Source organism: Psammomys obesus, unplaced genomic scaffold (genome assembly GCF_907164565.1).
Source record: "Psammomys obesus unplaced genomic scaffold, mPsaObe1.curated_primary_1811, whole genome shotgun sequence".
Lineage (NCBI taxonomy): Eukaryota > Metazoa > Chordata > Mammalia > Rodentia > Muridae > Psammomys > Psammomys obesus.
Genome location: NW_026590767.1, coordinates 9,857,442 through 9,879,494, shown reverse-complemented (window position 1 = coordinate 9,879,494; position 22,053 = coordinate 9,857,442). Strand labels below are relative to the sequence as shown.

Sequence of the window (22,053 nt, the reverse complement as noted above, 5' to 3'; positions counted from 1 at the left end):
GCAAATATACAAAGTAATATTGGTTTTCTTTTCAGAGTTTCAATTTTCTAACTATTGGTTTCAATCTATCTGGCAACTTACCCTCTCCAAAGTTTAAAGCAGAGACAACCTCTAGAATTATTTAAAATAAGAATCCATCCACACTAAAATTAAAAATAAATCAAATAGCCATTTACAATTCTCACCATTTGTAGAGAGTAGAAAATGAGCAGCATTCTGTTGCGGTAACCACCTGATTTTGTTAATTTTTTCTTCAATTTCTAGACTTTTCAAATAGTCAAACTCTGGCTCATGACTCTGAAAGGTACTGTAAACATTGTACTCTCCCCTAGAGTGAGCGCGGCCTTTATTCTGTGAGGAAACATGACAGCTTCTTTAATGAACAAAGCAGGAAGCAGATAAATTCTTACTACTATAACATGAGCATTAAATGATCACACATTTTTAAATACCCTCTTGGAGAAGCTCCCACTGATGCACTTGGAGGAACACACTGCGGGCTTTCCCTGTGCATCTAGGTCTTCTCTGCAGTTTTGGGGAACATGATTAAGCTTGTCTGTGGATGTGCTACCCTCCTCCACCTCTTTTTGTTTGTAATTGTCAAACTGACCCTAAGTCCTTTAAATTTATAGTTTAACTAAAGTTTGAGGGCCTAAGTCCTTCCCAAAACCCTGCCAGTTAACCTTGGCCACCAGTTCGAATACGCTAGTACAAAACAAAGTAAGATAAGAAACAGATTTAGTGTGGCCATATCAGAGGTAACAGCTTATTTTTGGTACTGAAATGAGTTTTAAATTTAAATAGAAGAATGAGAAAAAAATTAATGGAATCAAATCATAAGAGGTATGTGTAGTCTGGCAGTCTTAGCTAGGGTGTTTTTATCTAGCTGTTTCCATTCTGGTTCCTATTGCCTGAAGAGATAGTCTGGCTGTCAGGAGATGCTGGCTTCTGCTCCATGGTGCAGCCTTGCCCTGTGGATGATTAATCACATATGGGGTATAGTCCTGTTAGCTCTGCTGTTCCCAGAATCCAAGGATAAACATATGACTTATAGCTGTGATTTACTGTGCTTATGCACACAGGGAAGCAGGTAACCCAAAGGAGTCAAATACAAGTGATGCAGAGATGCAACATTTTCACTCTTTCCAGCTACCTTATGGACCCACATAACATAGAAATGCTTTTTTAAAAAAAATTATTTATTCACGCATTTTATGTATATGAATGCTCTGTCTTAATGCACATCAGAAGCGGGAATCAGATTCCACTACAGATGGTTGTGAGCCACCATGTGGTTGCTGGGAATTGAACTCAGAACCTCTGGAAGAGCAGCCAGTACTCTTAATTGCTAAGCCATCTCTCCAGTCCTAGAAATGCTTTTTTAACAAAAACATTTTCTAAGTGCCTACTGCAGTGTGATAAGGCACTGTCAGCTTAGGAGTTAAGAAGTCAGTTTAGGAGTACTCACAGTGAGAAATAGATTTCTTCCTCACCTACCAGGGTAATGTTTAAAAAATGTTCTACCTAATTACTCCAACAGGACTGAGTGTTAAACAAAACGGGATACTGAAAACTATTATTCTTCTCAGATAACAGTATGTGCAGCACATAGTGATACCATTTGATTGTGGACTGTAAAGCACTGACCTCTTGTTCCCGTTGGAAAATAACAACTCTGCCACCTTTGTCTCCTGTTGCAAGAAGGTCTCCAGAGTAGTTAAACTCAACGGTGGAGATGATGTCGGCTGTCAACAGAAGACAGAGTCAATCACAACTGATGTTTTTATGAGGATCAAGATGAACAATAAATACTAATTTTCTTCCAAAATAAAACAAACATTCCATGGCAAATGTGTATATTTCTTGGCTCCTTTATGAGTCTATGATAGAACTCTCCAGTACATGTGAATTCTGAGAGTCTGATTTCACTGATCCAATACAAGATGTCCTTGTCATGCAGCAACTTATACAGACGGGGCCGTTTTTATTTGCAAAACAGGATAAGAACGTAGAAAAAAAAAAGGTGTCATATCCTCTGGGACCCCCTGATTTATAGTGGTTGTAAGCCTCCATGTGGGTGCTGGAAACTGAGCCCAAGTCCCCGGCAAGAGAAGTCAGTGAGTGCTCTTTAACCACTGAATCACCTCTCCAGATCCCTAAACTGATTCTTACACAGTAATCATGGGAATGTTTTAATATTCATTCAGAAACTTTTGTTAAACCTGTACAACACTTACAGACCACGACCACTCTGGGCAAGACTGACAAACTAGAAGGCTGGGAGCTCTTCCCCAGCCTCAATCCCTCTGCAACAAATAAATAATGCACATCCCCACTCCCCACCCCAGCAGGGAAACAACAGGGTAGAAATATGCTCCGTGCCCATGAGTGGAAAAAGCCACCATATTTTCCAGAAAAGAATCTAGGATAGATTCTTGAGATTAGTCTTATGTATTCTAGCTGTGTTGCCTGCTGCCTGAATGAGAACAAGGCCCAAACACACTCTGAGGCAGTATGGGTATAACCTTTGACTGGACACTACATGCACTTCCTGTGATAGTAAGGTTAGCTGACTCACTGCAGTTGCCTTGAGGACAGACATTGTAGATGGATCTCTGTGTTCCCTATGCTAACTACTAAAGTTGGATGTTTGCAGAGATAAATACGATACAGCTTTTCAGGTCAGCATCAGCTGTCACCTTCACACAAAACTAGAATTACCTGAGAAGAGTGGACCTTAACTAAGAATTGCTTCAGTCAGACTGGCTTGTGGTCATGTCTTAGAAGCATTTTCTGGGTAGGGGGTGGGGTGGTGGTAGTTTGACATGATCTCTTTATTTAGACCAGACTGACCTGGAATTTACAGAGATCTGCCTGCCTCTGGCTCCCAAGTGTTGGGATTAAAGTATTGTGCCACTACCTGGTCAAACATTTTCTTAATTGCTAATCGATATAAGAGGGCACAGCCTACTATTGGCCTTGACAGTATAAGAAAGCTAGCTGAAGAAGCTAGAGGGAGTAAACAAGTAAGCAGTTTCTTTTCAACGTCTCTGCTTCATTTCCAGCCCTCTAAGATCCTGCCCTGGTTTCTCTCAATGACAGACTATAACCTGGAGGCTGAAATAAGCCCTTCCTCAAGTTTTGTTTGGTCATGATATTTATCACAACAGAAAGGCAAACTTGAACATGGCCATAAGCACCTTCTCTACTAGTAAGTAATAGAACCAAAGGTTGAAGCTACTGAAAAGAACTCCCAAATGACTAGATGCAATTCATAACGACTGTATCATGAGATCAAACTGTGCTCTGCCCCAACAGACTCCATTTTATAAGCAGCATTTGATTACATTGTGAGAATGGAAGATGACTCTGCACTAAGATGGACGCTGTAAACAAATACAATTTGCCTGGCACCAACCACAGACACAATTTAGGATGATAAACACTTATTCCTCAAAGTAGAAAGGGTGCCATCTTGTAAATTTTATCAAAGTAAATGAAGACTACAGGGGCACAAGAGCATATAAAGGTCATCACCAGGAAAGCCAACCCTGATACATTCAGACTGGGGAAAAGGCACAGCTCCCTCAAATGGAACCTATACAGAGATAGGCATTAACACTGTTCTGTGATGGCCTTACCAACCTGTTATCTGATCACCCAGTGTGTGAAATAAGGCACCAAAAGCAGAATACTCCTGACGGTCTCAGAGATTTCAGCCTAGTCTGTCATGTGACCTGCTCCTAATGTTGCCTGAACCCAGTACTCTTGTTTGGACCTGACACTCTTCCCATACATTTACCCGGATCTGGCCTTGTCTTTGCCTCCCCACCCTCCCGGCAACTCACTTCTACAGCATAACTCTGATACTAAGGTGGTGGCAGCATCTTCAGCGCTCCGTGCGGGTATACACTCCTTTTTTGCCTCTCCACCTGCTTTTGCTTCCCAGGCTTCTTTTCAACAACTTGATTTCTGCTGGAGGCCTCTTAACCCCTGTAACTATTTTGTTACCTACATATATATACAGAGATATTACAAGAAGATACATAGTACGTGATTTGAGTGTTAATATTAGTTATTAACAATGGGAACAAAATAACTGGTATTTATCTTAGCTGGCTATCAAGGAAAGCAGGATTACCTGGCAAACTGCAACCAATGAAACTTCCATACCTGTGAATTAACTGTTACTCAATAAACGCTGACACAGTGGAAAGGCAGAAATGCATCTGCCTATGTTTTTGACAGAGGCATCCTTAACACTGCACAAGTATACTAATCAAATAGCTGCCAGCAATTTCCTGCAGACAACTCAGAGTTGGCTTGACTGTAGGGGTATTGCTTGCTGACCCCACTGTGGGGGCTACTTTCCTCAAAGGCTTCAGTTGGATTTGGCATAAGGACTAGATAATATCTCTCCCTCTTTTTTTAAAGAGAGGGTCTCATGTAGCTCAGACTGACCTTAAACTCCTCATCCTTTTGCCTGAACGTTCCAAGAGCTGGGATTACAGGTATAAGCCTTCATGCCCAGCTGAGCTACTTTTATTATCAGAACATACCCAGGCCCTACACTGGAACCAGGGCCTCATGTATACTAGGCAAGTGATCTATCACTTAGCCATACCTCCAATCTATCTCCTTTAAATTACTCAAAATAACTCACTATGCTTAAATGAAACTAAAAATGTCTTTATTGGTCCAAAAAAGGGACTAAATCTATGCCATTTATACTCAAGAGGATAGACAGTATTATATAATTAACAGTATTTTAGCTGTCAGTAATTTTCAGCTTAATTAAAACAAACTCAGTCTTTTAAAAGAGAAAATTCCAAGTCTATCAGTGCTGAGAAATAATCTTCACTAAGTCACAAATTATGTCTGGGCCTAAAATTGGAAATGTTCTTTGTAAAGCCTGGATAAGCTATGAGGTAGTGGTCTAAACAGAGGGTCTTGCTGAATATTTAAAAATTAAATTTATTAAATATTAAATTAAACAAGACAATTCCAGCTATTCCTCTACCTCAAGGCCAAGTAGCTCCAGTTAGGGGAGCATTTCCCGGGGCTGTTTCTATTTCATGCTCCTGAGATGCTGGGTGACACTCTAGCACCCCCACCACAAGATACCTCTCAAAAACCGCCAAAGCCCAGAATGCAGACAGGTCTCCAAGACCACTTGCTCACAGAACTGTCTTCACAGTGGCTATACCTTTTTAAACAAAAATCTCACATCTGCAGATGTAGGAAAAGTCAATCGAACAAAGCAGACACTTGAAAGAACACAGAAGCCCACTGACAAAGGTGCTGTTTACTAACAGCCTTGCTAGGTAATGCATGGGAAGCTCTTCCTGGGAGCACACATGACCTGTCTCACCTGGGAGGCTGAGCTTCCATCCCTGCCTGACTGAGAAGGCACTTTTACCTAAAATCTAAGTGGCCTAGAAACTGCAAGGCACAGGGTGTAGCACAAAGAGATGGACAGCAGTAAGGAAAACACAACTGGAGGACCGGTTTCAGTGTCCCATGAGCCAAGTTGACAATTCTTAGAGAAGGGAGAAAACAAACAAAAAACCAGAGGGTTAGGGCCAGAATCTCCTAAGTGGAAAGGTCTGAAGGCCAAAGGGCTGACAAGCCCACAGAGGCATACATGGATGACATGGAAAAGGCCACAGAGTAACAAGAACTCCAGCCCCACAAAAAGGAAGCAAAGTTTGCAGAAGAATTTTAATCCAGCAACCATGGCTGCTTTGGCAAGAGATCACACCCAGAAAAACCTAGGTCTGTTTGATCTAGTTGGAATAAAGCTATACCTTTAATCCCAGGAGACAGAAGAAAGCAGATCTTTGAATTCAAGGCCAGCCTGGTACAGAGGAAGTTTCAGGTAAGGTCCAGGCATGGTTGGAAATGCCTTTAATCCCAAGATTTAGACAGAGGCATGCAGATCTCTAAGTTCTGTTCAGGCAGTTGTGTCAGTGAGGTGAAAGGCAGTGCACTGAAGCTGAGTTTGTGGCAGTTCAGTTTGTGGAATTCAGAGGTTGTTTTACCAGACAGTTGTACAGAGAGGGTAAGCTTACTCAGCAATAAGTTTCAGAGGCTGAAAACATTCTAGGTCTAGATTAGATTGTACAGAGGCTAGAAGCTTCGAGGACTAGGCCTAGGTTAGCAGACAGGAAGCAGTAAGCCTCTGAGACCTACAATTACTTCAGGTGAATACAAGTTACTTTTATAATGCAACAACCCCCTGGAGTTGGATGATCTGAGAGCCTCTCCTTGTATAAGTAACCTTTACTTTCTTTTATATCTCTTTTAATCTGTAGTAGTCCCTTAAAAAAAGTCATTTAGTCGGCATGCCTGTAATGCCAGCACTCAGGGAGGCAGAGGCAGGTGGATCTCTGTGAGTTTGAGGCCAGTACTGAGTGCTGGGAATAAAGGCGAGTATCCAGCACTACCCATTGTGTTTACAATCTTAAGATCAACAGCTAATGAGTTCAGCTAAGATATAGGATACCAAACCAATGCAAGGTCCATTTCATGTCCATAAAGTAACTATGAGCAACTCCAAAACAAAAAAAAAAAAAGAAAACATATGTATTTACTATATGTTCAAGAAAGAAATATAAGATATATACACTGAAATGTAAAGGCATTGTAAAATAACACAAGTGATAGACTCAAACTTCCTTATTTCAAAATTAACTAAAAAAGCACAAGAAATCAAAATGAGACTTCCACAAAGACAGACATACAGTCTTATATTTTTGGTCAACCAATTCTCAACAAGATAGCCAAGGAATTCAACAAGAATTCAACAGTACTTCAAGAAATTGTGCCAGGACAACCAAATTAAAGAATTTGGACACTTACTTATAAACCACAGCAATTCATTATTTAAAATCATGCATGTCATATAATTTTATATAAAGCAAAATCTTATTATTTAGTTTACTTTTTTAAGACAGGGTTTCTCTTGTAGCCCTGGCTGTCCTGGAACTGGCTCTGTAGACTAGGCTGGCTTCAGACTCAGAAATCCACTTGCCTCAGAGGGAGGAGAAGGTGTGTTTTAAGCAACAACCAGCTTAAAATAAATTCTTAAAATATATCAGTTAGGCATGGTGGTACACACCTGTAATCTCAGCAATCAGGAAGAATGAGGCAGGCAGATCACTGGCCAAGACAGCCAAGGCTACACAGAGAAACCCTGTCCGGAAACAAACAAACAAAATAAAACAAAGCAAAATAAATAAATAAATAAATAAATAAATAAATAAATAAATAAATAAATAAATAAATATATTAGTCCTAAGCACCAATGCTACAAAGTTCTTTGGAAAAAACAGGAGCTGGCTTTATCAGTAGATAAAGCGCTTTCTGTGCAACCAGGACAGACTGTTGGTTCAAGCCCCAGAACCCAGATGAAGAGAACTGAATCCACAAAACTGCTTTGGCACGTGTACCTCCACCACACACAAAAATTTAAAAATAAAAGGGGTGGTGGTGGAGAAATGGCTCAGTGGTTAAGAGCACGGGTTGCTCTTACAGAGGACATGGGTTCAATTCCCAGCACCCACGTGGCAGCTCACAACTTCAGTTCCAGGGGATCTGACACTCTCACAGACAGACATACAGGCAAAACACCAATGCATTAAAAAAAAAAAAAAAAAAACAACAACAAAAAAACCCAAAAAACAATCATTTAAAAATTTGAAAAAATGAAGCCATGCATGGTGGCACATATCTTTACTCCCAGCACATGGGAGGCAGAGACAGGCAGATCTCTTGTGAGTCTGAGGGTAGCCTATTACTATGGTCTACATAGTAAATTCCAGAATAGCCAGGGCTACTTGGTAAAAACCTGTCAAAAACAAAAACAAAAACCTGTCAAAACAAAACGCACAAGCAAAACCTCAGGAAAATCCTCTATGCTAGCACACTTGGGAGGTGGAGGCAGAAGGATCAGGAGTTCAAGGTCATTCTTGGATATATATAGAGTATGAAGACAACTGAACTGAGACCATTTTTTTGTTTGTTTTTTAAAGAAAAAAGTTCATTAAAACTAGGCAAAGTACTTGAACAGCTATTGTCAAAGTTATGTCAGTGTTTAAATAAGCACAGGAAACAGTGCTCAATAAATAATCACTAGGGAGCTGCAAATCAAAACCATCAAATACCCTACAACCATCAGAATAGGTAAAACTGGACAAATAACAAAGACCGAGGAAATGTTGAGAAATTGGAATCATTGTATACTGGAATGTAAAACACAACTTCTTTAGAAAACAGTTGGGCAGATAATAAAAAATGGCAGATATAGAGCCACTGACCAAACAAGTCCATGCCTATGTGTATGTCAAGAGTGTAAAAACACACCTCTTACACAAACACCTGTAGAATATTCCTAAATTGCATTACTCCTAGAGTGGAGGAAAGCCTTTAGGCAATGAATGGATTAACAAATGAATATAACTGACTATTGTTTATTAGAAAAGGGAATGAAGGGTTGATGTAGCCTTGAACATGGATGAACCTCAAGAACACTGCTAAGCAAAAGAAGCCGGATGTAAAAAGGTACATCTCATATGACTTTATTTATCCACAGAAATGGCAATTTCTATGCATAAAATATATATTAAACTCTATAGATGGGATGGAAGGAGAAAAGGGGGCAACAAACAGTGAGTATTCTTTTTGGATGAAAAAAACATGCCCATCACTTTCAAAAAACAAGCGTCTGTGAGTTCAGGGCCAGCCTGGTCTACATAGTGAGCCCCCTTTCCACTCCCTCCAAAGTATCATTTAGTTTCAGGTAGGTATCGCTGTGCACATCTTTAATCCCAGTACTTTTGGTTCCAGTACAGCTGGTCTACAGAGTTCAAGCATAGCCAGGGTTACAAAGAGAAAACCCATTTCAAAAAACAACAAAAGATGAGCTATAAACTATATAAAGAGATAAATTTTATGTATGTAGTTTATATCTCAATGTGGCTGTTATAAACAAAATATATCATAAAACAAATGAATCAAATTACTCCAGGGCCTTATAACTTACTTTTCTTTAATATACTACAAGAAAGCTCACTATATCATTTTATGCTTAATTTCCTCTGTAGAAATCCCCCACCCCCATAAGTGTGTGTGCACGGTATTCATGAAGGTTGGAAGACAACTTGTTTCATTTACTTCTCTTTCCACCATGTGGGACCTGGAGATTGAACTAAGGTTATCAAGGCTTGGCGGCAAATGGCTTTACCCACTGAACCATCTTGCCACCTCCTTAGAAATTCTTTGAGTAATTTTGAAATACACCAGTCATGACAAGTCTATCTACTTTGTTAGCCGGCAAAGCAGTAGTGGCATTGTCCTTTAGTACATGTCATCCTAAAGTGTGAGTAGTTAACAGCTAGCTAATCAGATGCCAAAGCACTTTGGAACTATCACTGAGACCGAGTCCAGTGTTTATAATGACATCAACATTCTTTTTTTTTTTTTTTTTTTACGATTTATTTTGTATAGTGTTCTGCCTGCATGTACGACCCTGTACAACAGAAGAGGGCAACAGATCTCATTTTAGATGGCTGGGAGCTACCATGTGGTTGCTGGGAATTGAACTCAGGACCTCTAGAAGCACAGCCAGTGGTCTTAACCTCTGAGCCATTGCTCCAGCCCCGCACTTTTACTTTTCTACCAAAGACATTATGAAGAAGATAAATGGACTGGCAAGCCCATTCTGTCTTTTCCAATGATGTCCATTTCCTTCAAGTCATTTGCACTCCTCAAGTCATGATCTTCTTTCAGATCTTCTCAAGTCTATCATCTTCTTCTGGATCTGGCAGACCTGCTGGTGCTGCAAATAGGATGTTTTTGCGTATCTGATTGCTGAGTTTTTTAGTGAAACCAACAGAGAAAAGACAGAGCAAACAACCATCAGTCGTCTTGACATTAACATGAGCTTCATTCATGGTCTACCACTTTTTGACCATGGAATGCATTTTGTCCTGGATAAGATCCATGCCATGGAAAGTAGTCAAGACAGTTTTGTCCCTGAACACCCTCAGTAATTAGCTTGAATTTCCTAAGTACAACTTCATTGTTCTGCAGACTGGCAAGGCTCACTTCAAATACACAGCTGTTGAGACCATCAGATGAAATTTTGTTTCCTTGAGTCCTTGTGACTAGGTTTTTCCAAAGTTTCTGATACTGAGCATAACTGGAGCTTTCACATTATACCAGTCTTTCTTAGAAAATGGATCACCCACTTTCTTCTCGGCTGCTTTCTTGCCGCCTTTCGTCAGGTGCTTGTTCTTGCTGACTGCCATTGTGCTGCTCAGAGAGTCAAAAAGGCTTTTTTGCTGTGCTTTAGATACAGCCAGACTACCATAATGACCCTGAGATTTCCTCGTCTATCTAATAAAGTCATCATTTTGACAACTGTACAAAAGGGAGGAACATCTCAGAATTTCAGGATGGACCTTTAAACCTATCTGATTAATCATATCAACAACACAAGGCTGCTAATCTTTCCCAACTGCTTGTTTTTTATTCATCTTTATTAACATTTGCCAGGAATATACTTAACCCTGAAAGACTCTTCCTTATACTACACACTGAAGTATGTTTAAACATACATACAGGAACTCAAAGCTCTCTCTAAATTGAAGAAACTGTACAACAAGTAAGTAGGTTTACCAACTGATATCAATTAGGCAAAACACGTTAGTTTTATCAAACTTCAGGTAAAAAAAATCTCCAATCATTTTATCATTTACCTAAGAAAAACACAGAAACAAGGTGCTTTTGTTTAGTTCATTCAATGCATAAAAATCTCAATCCCAAACTGCTTTTAAGGAATACATTTGTTTGAAAAGAAACCTTTATAAAACGAAGAAGTCTGAAGGAAGTGCTGATGCCCCAGCATTGTGAGGGCCTTGAACACACAGGAGTAAAAGCAGAGGCAGCTGGATGACTAGCGTGCTCCTACTTTACACACAGAATTCCTGGAGACTGAGTAGACTATGCCTGGCAGTAGTGCAACAAAGAGGAAGAAGAGAAAGCTCATGGTACAAGGCTCTGGTTGGAGATAATGAAAAATGTAAAAGGCACAGAAAAGGTGATTCTAGTCAGTCTGCTCAAGCAGAAACTATCTGTGCACCAACTGATCGACTCAGAGGCAGTGGCAAGCACTGCACCATGGTTATAGCAGGCACTGCTGCAGTGGACAAGGAGGTACAGGTGTACAACTGAGAAGTTACACATACAGACTTCAACTCTGAATGTAGCTTCAATTTCTTACAGAAATTCAAACAACACCATGTGTTAAGGTGATTAGGTACCTGCATTACTACTATTACTACATTGCTACTAGTGTTTTACTGTCAAGTCCATAGGGTATATATACCAAGACGTGACAAATGACTAGGACTTTAGTACAAGGTCCTACATACAACAACAGAACTGAGAGGAGATATATATATATATATATATATATATATATATATATATATATATATATATATATGTGGTTGGTGTTTATGTCTGTACAGACCCATAGAAGGTGTGCATCTCCTTACTTCAACAATGACTGTTAGATAGGTTTTAAATCTAAACTTCTGTAGTAAACGAACTTTTACAAACAGCTGGTTTGTTGTTCTAGAAACTCAGAACAGGACAATCAAAAAGAAAAATAAAACTTTAAGTAATGTTAAACAGCTGAGTAGAGTTTATAAAAGCCAGCATGCCTTGAAAAAGTGGACTGTCAACTCACAAAGATCTCCACTAGGAATTCAAGGGAGATCTGCCACCTCCTGGCTGTTAGCAACAATCCTGATTCCTCTGGCTGGTCTTTTCCTATCACTGTAAAATAAAAGGCACCCTGGTGTGCAACAAAATGAAATAAAGATACAGAATAAAAGCAAAAGAGCTCATAGAAATACAGAATAAAAGCAAAAGACCCCTTCAATGGCAATCCCATCTTCATTCCCACAGGTGACATATGTTAGTTGCCAAGCAGTACCCTGACCTGGGTATTTACCACCATTTATACAGGCTCACTGCTCGGCAAGCACCGTCACTCAGCATGTCATGAGTGTTACATCAGGCACAGACTCCTCTAACCAGGTGCACTGCATGACCCAGCTCACTGCTTCACTGCTCTTAGGCAATTAGGTTTTCTTGTTCTATAACTACAACGCACCTCTTAGTAAAATGCCATCACGTATCTGTAGGGATCTTATACATGGGGTAATCATAGGGTCTCACACCTTTTATTTTATTTACTTATCTATTTACTATTGTTCTTAATATTATTGGCAGGGTCTTACCATATAGCTCTGGTTGGCTTGGAACTTTCTCTGTAGTCAGGCTGATCTTGAGCTCAGTGAACTCTGCCTGCCTCTATTTCCTCAAAGTGCTGGGATCAAAGGCATGTGCTACCATACCTGGCTGGGGTCTCATTTCTTCAGACAAATGTCAAATTGCTCTCTAAAGCATAAATGAAGAGGTACTCTAGAATAGTAAGTGAAATGAATTCTTACCATTTTGCATAGGTACTAATATGTACCTACTCAAAGGATGGATGTCTAAAGGTAGGCAGATGGATGGACAAGACTGTCCTTGTAGTACATCGCTTGTAGTACTACTGAGTACTATCAGTTGATGAATGAGGTCACCTATATGCAAAATACTCTGCAGCTACCATGAAGGATGGACTGGAACCATGGATGAAGGTGACCTAGCACATTTGAGCACAGACTATAGGCATAACACTCCTGACAGCTCTGCAGCATCCACAGTGATCCACTCAGTGTTCCTGGGAATCAAGTTTCTAATATGTGAAATGACATTAACATAGCAGTTATAGCTGAAGATCTGTGGCCAGGCTCTAAGGAGCCACACATAAACCTCAAATCATACACTAATAAGCAAGCCACAAGAGGTGCTTCTGCTTTTGAAAAAAAAAATAAAATAAAATCATAAAATATGAACAGACAGATGAAAACAATGAATGGCTGAGAACACACAGGGTTAATTACAGGTGGAGACCCAGGAGGGCTTCCAGAACTGTGGGAAACCCAATAGAGGCTTCTTTTTTGGGGGATGGGGTGGGGAGGGGACAGGGTTTCTCTGTGTAGCTTTGGCTGTCCTGGACTTGATTTGTAGACCAGGCTGGCCTCGAACTCACAGAGATCCGCCTGCCTCTGCCTCCGTGAGTGTTGGGATTAGAGGCATGAGCCACCGTGAAAATGAAGCTAAAGGCTTCATTTTTCAGTCTCTCTGCAGCTCTACCATTTGGTTTTCTATAAATAACACTGTATTTTTGTGTCCTGGGTCAAAAACAATAAAATCTAGTCAGACGAAAGGGTGTGGCTGTTCTTAAACTTGCCTTGTCCTGGTCATTCCACTGTTAACAGCTTCCTGCACAGCAGTGGTCCTCACAGTTTGGTCTGTGACAGCTTCAGGAACACTACGGTCAAAGCTGTGTTGCCAATGTCACAGATATATGATCTGCTGTATAAGTGCTGCTCTCTGTGTGGCTGAGTAAAGGCTGCAAGTTGCCCAGCACTGCAGCAGCACTACCCAGGTCCTGTATGACATCCATGTGGCAGAAGAAACTGCAAAGAGCCAGTTTTCCTTAGGACTATCCGTGACGAACACTGGAATCACTGACTTGACTTACTCCCCCATCCTGTAGCCGGGCTGTTCTGTGTTCTTATAAAGCCTGCCTGCTGATTCTTCGTGTACAACTGTCTCTAGGAAAGGCACCTTATTGGCACTGTTTTCACAGAATGCTGCATTCTTTTGGTCATTCAGACTTTGACATGTGGTAGATATTTTATTTTTTTGAAAAATGAGAAAAGTGAAGTAAAATTATGAATAAAATCTACTGTCAATAAAATCCAGCTTTTCAAAAACAGATTAGAACACAAAGGAGAATCTATGTCTCCTTAATGGTGGCATTAACAAACAATTTTTTTTTTTTTCCTGAGACAGGGTTTCTCTTGAGTAACCTTGGCTGTCCTGGACTCAATTTGTACTCTTGGCTGTCCTTGAACTCATAGAGATCCGCCTGCTTCTGCCTCCCCAAGTGCTGGGATTACAGTTACGAACTACTATGCCTGGCCAAATTCAATTTTTTTTTTTTTTGGTGGTGGGGAGGAACACAATCATCATTAAAGATCAGAATAGCTCCATGCACAGATCCCACAAGTGCAAGAATCACTGAGCCTGGCTTCACAGGGCATAAAAGTTCCATGACAAAAAGGCAGTGGTGGTCTTTAATCTCAGCACCAGGGATAAAGAGGCAGGAGGATCTGTGTGAGTTCATGGTCAGCCTGAGCTAGACCTAGATCCAAGATGGTCCAGATTTCAAGGAACAGCTAAAGAACAAAGCCCTGATTAAAGAACAGAACACCCACCACTCCCTGGAAGTGTAACCGCTTCTCCATATATATATTTAAATCTATGGTTTGAGGCCAAATTTGCTTTATGAACTTCAACAAAGCAACTGAGGGACCTACTTGGGAACAGATATGAGGATTGCTAGGGGTAAGACTCTTTACCAAAAAATATTTTTCATTAAAAGAGTTCATGTAGATATATTTTAAAGCAAAAACAAACAAACAAACAAACAAACAAACAAACAAACCAAAACAAAACAAAAAAACCTCCCCCACAAAATTTAAGCTGCACTAATTTTAAATATTATTGACAGGTCTAAGTCACACAGACAGAAGTTTTCTAGGTCCTCAGTAAAAAAGTCAGGATTTATAGTGAGGTTAGCAATGTACACCCAAAAGGTAACTCTGCAGCAGCCTGCACATTTGATGAGCTGCAGCTATTATCCCTCTATGAAGTAGATTCGAGGTCAACAGGTACAGGTTTGTACTCAAATCTCAAATCTCTGCATAACATTTTTCCATGTGTGCTGCCTTTTTTGCACGCTGACTGGCATTAAACTAAGGAGACAAGCATGACATAGGGCACTGCTAAACAATGTCACCCCAAGTGAAAAGATAGCCCAGAGTGCAAAGCCTGAATTATTTATCATTAGGCACTTTGTTGAAAAGTGTAGAAATTCCTGAGAGTTTTTGACTTTCTCCCTAGAGCCTGTGCTTGCCAATCTAGCCATTCTCCAAAGGCAGTGACCCTCACAGTTATAGTGTTTCCATCAAGGCTCATGATCCCTCACAGCACAATTCAAAGCCTTCGGCATGGGATTCAAGGGCTGTAGAAAATTTACTAGCTGGGCTGGCCTTCTGCTTCTTAGCCCATTCCTGTCTGCCAAAGGATTAAGTTGGGTTCCCTTACTTTTCAGAAAGCTATGCTTCTAAAACCTCTCCTCAAAGCACTCTGTGCCTCAAATATTCTCCCCTTCTTGTCAGGCCCTGACTTCCTCCCCTTCATCGCTATCCTCCGTTCTGCAGTGGTCACTCCTCTGCAGATCCTAGCCCTAGCATGAATGCAGTCAGTGCCCTACCCACTGACTGAATTTCATTTCTGCACTTCTTGGGCAAAGCATCGACAGCCCTTCTTCAGTGCACTGTGCCAACTTCTTTAGCACACACCTCTATTCTGTTTCCATGCCTACCACAGAGCACAGGGCCAGCTCCTCTATACTGTTCCCCAGGCACCATGTCCTGTGTCCCGCTTGCTAGAGCTTTCCAGGCTCCCTGGAATTTCATCAACTCTGTAATGGTTATAGGTAAACTCCCCACTTTCTGGATGGAGAAACAGAAGTATTCTGCTAACAAAGCTAGTAAGAGAGTGAAAACAGGGTTTGTAACCACATTCCTCTGCACAATGTCTTACCATGTGTCCTGCCCATTCTGACTGGCATGAAGTTGAAGAGACAAGCCTAATGCGTGATACTGTCAAACAACATCACATCAAGTAAAAAGACAGTTCAGAGTCCAAGGACAGGTGTGAAGAGCAGCTAGACCAGGGATCTACCAACAAGGTGCAATTGGACAGTGAGAAGGATCAGTGGAGTGTTGAGAAGACAGAAAGCAAAAAGAATCAATAATAAAGAACAGAAAAGAAATAGAAGTAATGATGCAAAGATGGCAACAGTCACAGGTTAATAGCTACAAAAAACAACAAAAAACAAAACAAAAAAACAAACAAACAAAAAACCCAACAACAAATCAAGATACCAGGCCCAGAAGACAGGATTCAGTAAACTGCAGAGGTAAAAAGCAATCTATGCTTATATATAGCTAATATCAAACACTTCAAGTTGATTATTTAACATCTGGTAACTGCTGGACACACTCTGAACCCATGATCTCCCTTCAAATAAATCTTCACATCAAGGACTAAAAGCACAATGCTCATTTAGTGCTACAGATAATCTTGGAAACTACACCTAATTATGTAACTGATCAGCTCCCTGGTCATAGACCCAACTTTAAAGATGCAAATGAGAATCAATAAGATTGCAGGGATCTTGGGAGAGGCAGTGTCTGATCTCTCACTCCAAGCTGAGGTGCACTGCAAACTTAATACTACTGGATCACTTGCTTCACTGATACTCTACTTGTTGCTTCATTGATGCTCTACCTGAGATACTTTCCTAGAGGATTCATTCATTCATGGTTTTTTGAGATAGGGTTTCTCTGTGTAGCCTTGGCTGTCCTGGACTTGCTTTGCAGACCAGGCTGGCCTCCAATTCATAGAGATCTGTCTGTTCAAGGCATGTGCCACCATGCCCAGCTTCCTGCAGGCTTTGCTGCAACACAGTACAGAACTCAGGATGGAAATAATTCAAGTAACCAAATACTTTGTACCACTGAGCCTCAAAAATAGGGGAAAAAGAAGAAAGTCCCATATTAAGCACCAATGTCCATTGTCCTTATGTGGGATCAACCTGAACATAGAAAGTCGGTAGCTAAGTGTCCCATTTCTGATATTACATTCCCCATATTTATAATCTTTGAAATGAGATGTATCTATATTCAATGAAACATAGTTACCTCTTGACTTCAGCCCAACTTCCCTTCATTTTGTTACTATGTGGGGTTTGTTTCTTTCGAAACACCATGTGACCCTCAAGAAGGTTTTTCTTTTAAATCTTTTAAAAGATCATCCAGCTTGCCAGGTCACTTATATAACCCCCAAGGTTCACCTTGGAGCTAAGCACATAGACCTTTAGTTTGACTTTGTATTACTTCCGGGGGGGGGGGGGGGAGGAGAATAAAGCAGTAGACTACTTCATGGATTGAAAAACAATTATGTCAGGTCTGGCAAGGCGGCTCAGTAGTAAAAGAGATACTTGCTATCAAACCTGATGAACCAAGTTCAATCCCTGGAACCAACATCAATCACTTCTCTAAACTGTCTTTGGACACTGGCTCTCCAAATATAAAAGTTAGTGGTTACTCCTAAACACACGTACTTGGCAGCATTAATAAATGGACTCAATAGGTTGTATTTATACTTGTGTACATGTAACAATAATAAATAAAAGGGGTCATGAATCTGAGAGATAGTAGGGGCTAGAATTCGAAGGGGCTGAGGAAGGTATAGTAGTTATGTAAATTAAAAAAATTAAAAAAAGAAATTATTACAACAAACTAAGCAAAAAGACCTGGCATTTAAAATTTCAAGTTCTGAAATGAAGGAACCAGCTGTTAACTTGGATCTTGTGATACCAAGTTCAAAAACACTAAGTTCAACATAAGACTCCTTCAACAGTTCCCCCATTTCTTCTGGAAAGTTAATAAACACAAAAAGAGAGGCCTTCAGGTTTCCCGTGAGTGCGTTGATTGCAAGCCTGTCTTTAAAGCAGTAGGTGTCTCCCTTGCAGGGCTCCAGTTACTACTTATCTGTGATGACTAGTTTTTCATGTGAAGTTTGAGGCAATGACACTACTCCTTGTCTTATTACTGCCCTTGTTTTATCGAATAAGTATTCCTTTTTAAGGCATGCCATTTTCCTGTGTTTTCAAAGGGTTAAGTCCAATTCCTAGTGGTACAATCTCTGCTAACAAACAGACTCCACAAGGGGCTTCCAAACCAGGGCTAGCTAAAACTGGCTACAAGAGCAGCAAGACAGGCAGGCTCTGGAGATAGGCAGCATAATTTCACAGCCTCTGCTCTAGCGTGGCTACAGAGCTGAGCTGACCACTCTTGGTGTCTTGTTTGTGCATCTGAAACTGAAAAGAGCAGCCTTTCAGATGGCTAAAGAGTCAATTAACTGGCACAGATAGTGACCCTGCACAGCACTCAACATTGGCTACCACTGCTTTTTGGCTGGGTCCTGTGCAAGACCTAGGAAAGGGAAAGTGACAGTCAGCTGTCAGGCTTGAGGACTCAGTCTACCAAGTACAAACATGCAAAAGGTTGTAATGCCATGCAATATTCACTAGCAGAAAGCATATATAGAGAGCAGGGGCTGGTTGCAGGGGTCACTGCACATCAGAAAATCTGCCCAAATAAAGCAGTGACTGAACATTCTCAAGCCCAGTGGAAGCCTCTGGCTTTGCTATTTTGACTCTTCCTTCTTGGTCTACTCTCCAACAGGAGGAGGATATCCAACATTACTATCAGCCAATTTCACATCTGGCCAGCAGCAGTCTCCCTATAAGACCAGCTTGCTCCCATTTGCAGGTAGGTATATGGGACTCTCTCTGACCACATACAATGAAACCTCGTATTTGAGCAGAAGGGCTGACATGACTCACAGCAAAATCTAATTTATATATATATATTGTACTGTTGAATACTGTATCAGGGATTTTTAGGTTAAAAACATGAAACTCAAATACAAACAAAGCCTTTTTCATCTTGCTCTGCCCGGACAGCCTATTTACACCCTGTTCTCTGTCCCTCATGGTCTCTGGGTACTGCCTGCCAGATCAGAAGACCTCAGACTTAATCTCTCAGACATGTCTAACTGCCTAAGCCCAGGACAGCAGAAAGACAAGAGAGGAGCAGGGCTACATGAAATTTTGCAGAGCTGAACAAAAAACCTCACAAGCTACAAGTTTCAACAGATAAATTTTGCTATACCTTAAGTTCTCAAACCCAAGCATCAGCAGACGAAATAAACCCCTTTCAATGCCACCCCCCAATTATCTCTCACCAACATTTCTTCTTCATGCTTGAGTTTGGTAAGACTGGGATAGTGACTCCTGTTGCTACAAGTCCTAGTTGCAAATAGCTTTTAAGCCCATAACCAATAAATCAAACAATATCACAGCTCTCTCTGACAAATAATGAAACAATAAACGATGGATTAAGAAGTGTATGGATTACAACAGAAAACTGTGAACACATACAATTAAAAAGAAAAATATAGGTAACTACATAATATTACAAACACACCAAATCAAAAAACTCACAAAAAGTTCTAATTAGTTTAACACAAGCAACAAATACTTCTGTCAAGAGTTTTAGATGGAAATAATGCTATTTTCCAAAGTATAAGGCCAGTTTAAATTCATTTTTCAATAAAAACCGAACCAAACCAAACTAAACCAAACCACAGAGACCAGAAATTAAGGCAGACTGACCTTTTTATTACTATCATCACCACAGGTACAGCAAATCACAGAAGTAAGGCTGGCTGACCTGTCACCTACTTGGCAGATGCAAAATGAAACAGAGTAATACATTTTATGCCAACACAGAAGAAACAAGATCAATAAACTACTTCACATAAGTCACCTGACTTCGATCTCAAACAATGTGCCTCTGAAACTTTCGGAGACCAGTTTTATGGGCCAAGATGATCTGGTCTAGTCTTGTCCCCTAGTGTCACAGACCTCCAGATGCTCTCAAGGGTCATGAGCCAAGCCAGACACTGCCAGGAAGAGGCAGGGTGAAGGAGAGAACGAGGAACAGGAAAGGACATCTGAGGAGACGCTGCTGGTAGCAAGGAAGGTTTGTGAACAGATTTCTTTTAGAAGAAAGTGAAAGGTCCATGTTTATTAGATGGCAGAATGTTGTAATGACTCTAATGTTCAAATCTCTAATAATAAATTCCACAATCTTCACGCTCCCCTAGTTCCTGTCTACTAATCTACAACCATAACACATTTAAATCTGTAATTAGGGGAAAGACAAATACTCAGATGTGTGTGTGTGTGGGGGGGGGTGTTCAGGAATAAAGTCTTAAGGAAAGCTGGGCATTGCAGTATATGGCAATAATCTCAGAATTTCAGTGGTGGAAACAGCAGGATCAACAATTTAAGGCCAAAGTTGGGGCATGGTAGACCACACCTTTAATCCCTGCGCTGGGGAAGGGAGGAAGTGGGACAGAGGCAGAGGCAGATGGATCTCTGAGGCCAACCTGGTGTACCAACCTGTCTCAGAAAAACAAAAACAAGCAAGCAAGCAAACAAACAAAAGAATTTAAGGCCAGCCTCAGCCCATAGGGAGTTTGAGGCCAATCTGGGTGACATGAAACTGTCTCAAAAACCAAAAATAATAAAATTTAAGGAATGAGTATGGGGGCTGGTGAGATGGCTCAGCAAGTAAAGTCTCTTGCTGACAACCCTGATGACCTGAGCTCCATCCCTGGGACTCACATGGTCAGAAAGAATCAACTCCAACAAGTTGTTCTTTAACCTCTACATGTGCAGGGGCATGTACATACATTCCTATGCTCAGACTCACACACAATAAATAAAAGTGCTTCAAATCCCTAAACTTAGGCAGGGTGGGGCAAACAGAGTTCAAGGCCTGGTCTACAACACTAAGAACCTTTCTCAACCAACCAACCAAACAAACAAACAACAAACCCAAAACAAACAAAAAACTAGAAATGAAGTCTGGAGAAGTAACTTTAAAAGAGCAAGGTGGAGGGGGGTAGGGCTCACTCAGTGAAATGTCACTACTGCAGAGTTTCAGGAGATCCTATGACAAAGTCAGTCCCTCTTGCTCAACATTAAGAGGTGAAGGCCCAGGACTGACCAACTACCTGGGCAGACTGGCACAACTACGCCCACACGGGAGGGCACCCAGAGCTCCTTCCCATTCTCTGATAGTCCAGCCTCACACAGCATGGGCCCCCAGACACTGATAACCCTGCATGGATCTCCTTTTCCCTTGCACAGGCCCCAAGGAGCACAGAGTCCACGGTTCCCTGGTTCCCTTTAATTCTACATGAGCCCCAACATCAGTATCAGCGACCTGATTTACCCCCGTAGGGCCTCAAGGGCAACTGCCATGCCCCTTTCACAACAAACGGGCCCCATCTCACTCGGTGGTACCTGGAGCCACTGCTAGAGACCAGCGCCTACAGTCCTGTCTCTCTCCCTACAGATTGTGGAGACCTGCATTCAAAGCGGTCGTACACCCCAAACTCCAGAGACCTGTGGCCACAGCTCTATCTTCCCTGCATGGTTTGATATCTGTGACCCCGGCCGTACCTCCTCACAGCCCCCCCCCCCCCCCAGGCCAGCGTTCACGGTCGTCTCCTCACAGCCTCCAGAGGCTGGCCTCCAAGGCCATCTGCCCACTGACTCTGGAGGCCGGCGTCCACCGCCATCTCTCCCCAACAGACCCCCGAGACAGGACCCCGCCGCAGTCTCTCCCCACGCCGGCGTCCACTGCCATCTCCGTACGGCCGCCCCTCCCTCTCTTCAGCCGCGGACCGGCCGAGGGTCTCACAGGGCAGTACCGGCCAGGCGGGCAAAGGCGGCCGCATCCGGGCCGGCGCCTGAGCGTGACCTTGCGCCCTGGGTTCGGGGTGGGGGGTGTCGATTGGGCCTCACCTTCCGCCACGTCCTCGTCGACAGCGCCCTTCACCTGCGAGAAGCACCACTGGAAGTCGTTGCCGCCCGCCGGGCAGCCGCCGCCTCCGGCTCCTGCAACAGAGCGCGCCGTCAGGCCGGCCCCGCCCCGCCCCACCACCGTCTGTCCGCCCGCCCGCTCGCTCGCGCACGGCCCTCACCTGCCATGGCGCGGGCGGGACGCGCCCAGCTGAGCGCGGCCGACCGAGGCGCTCCGAGCGCTCAGCCCCGGCCGCCGCCGCCGCTGCCGCCACCGCCGCCGCCGGGGAGGGAATTTTTTTCCCTTTTCAAAATGGCGCCCAATGCCCGTCGCCCCGCCGGATGACGTC

At 42.1% G+C, this 22,053-nt stretch overlaps 1 protein-coding gene and 1 pseudogene across 1 annotated transcript in view; both read right to left on the bottom strand.

Moving 5' to 3' along the window:
- The window catches only part of Ppp2r2d (protein phosphatase 2 regulatory subunit Bdelta), a 36,378-nt gene extending 14,410 nt beyond the window's left edge, over positions 1–21,968 (bottom strand). Inside the window, exons 1-4 of the mRNA XM_055608870.1 lie at positions 21,886–21,968; positions 21,707–21,799; positions 1,648–1,745; positions 186–351 (exon numbers count right to left, since the gene is read on the bottom strand). Of these exons, the coding sequence (XP_055464845.1) occupies positions 186–351; positions 1,648–1,745; positions 21,707–21,799; positions 21,886–21,892 (364 nt within the window). The 5' untranslated portion in view covers positions 21,893–21,968. The remainder of the gene's footprint in view (positions 1–185; positions 352–1,647; positions 1,746–21,706; positions 21,800–21,885) is intronic.
- LOC129678170 (40S ribosomal protein S3a-like) lies at positions 9,328–10,310 on the bottom strand (annotated as a pseudogene).
- Positions 21,969–22,053: the final 85 nt, after the last annotated feature.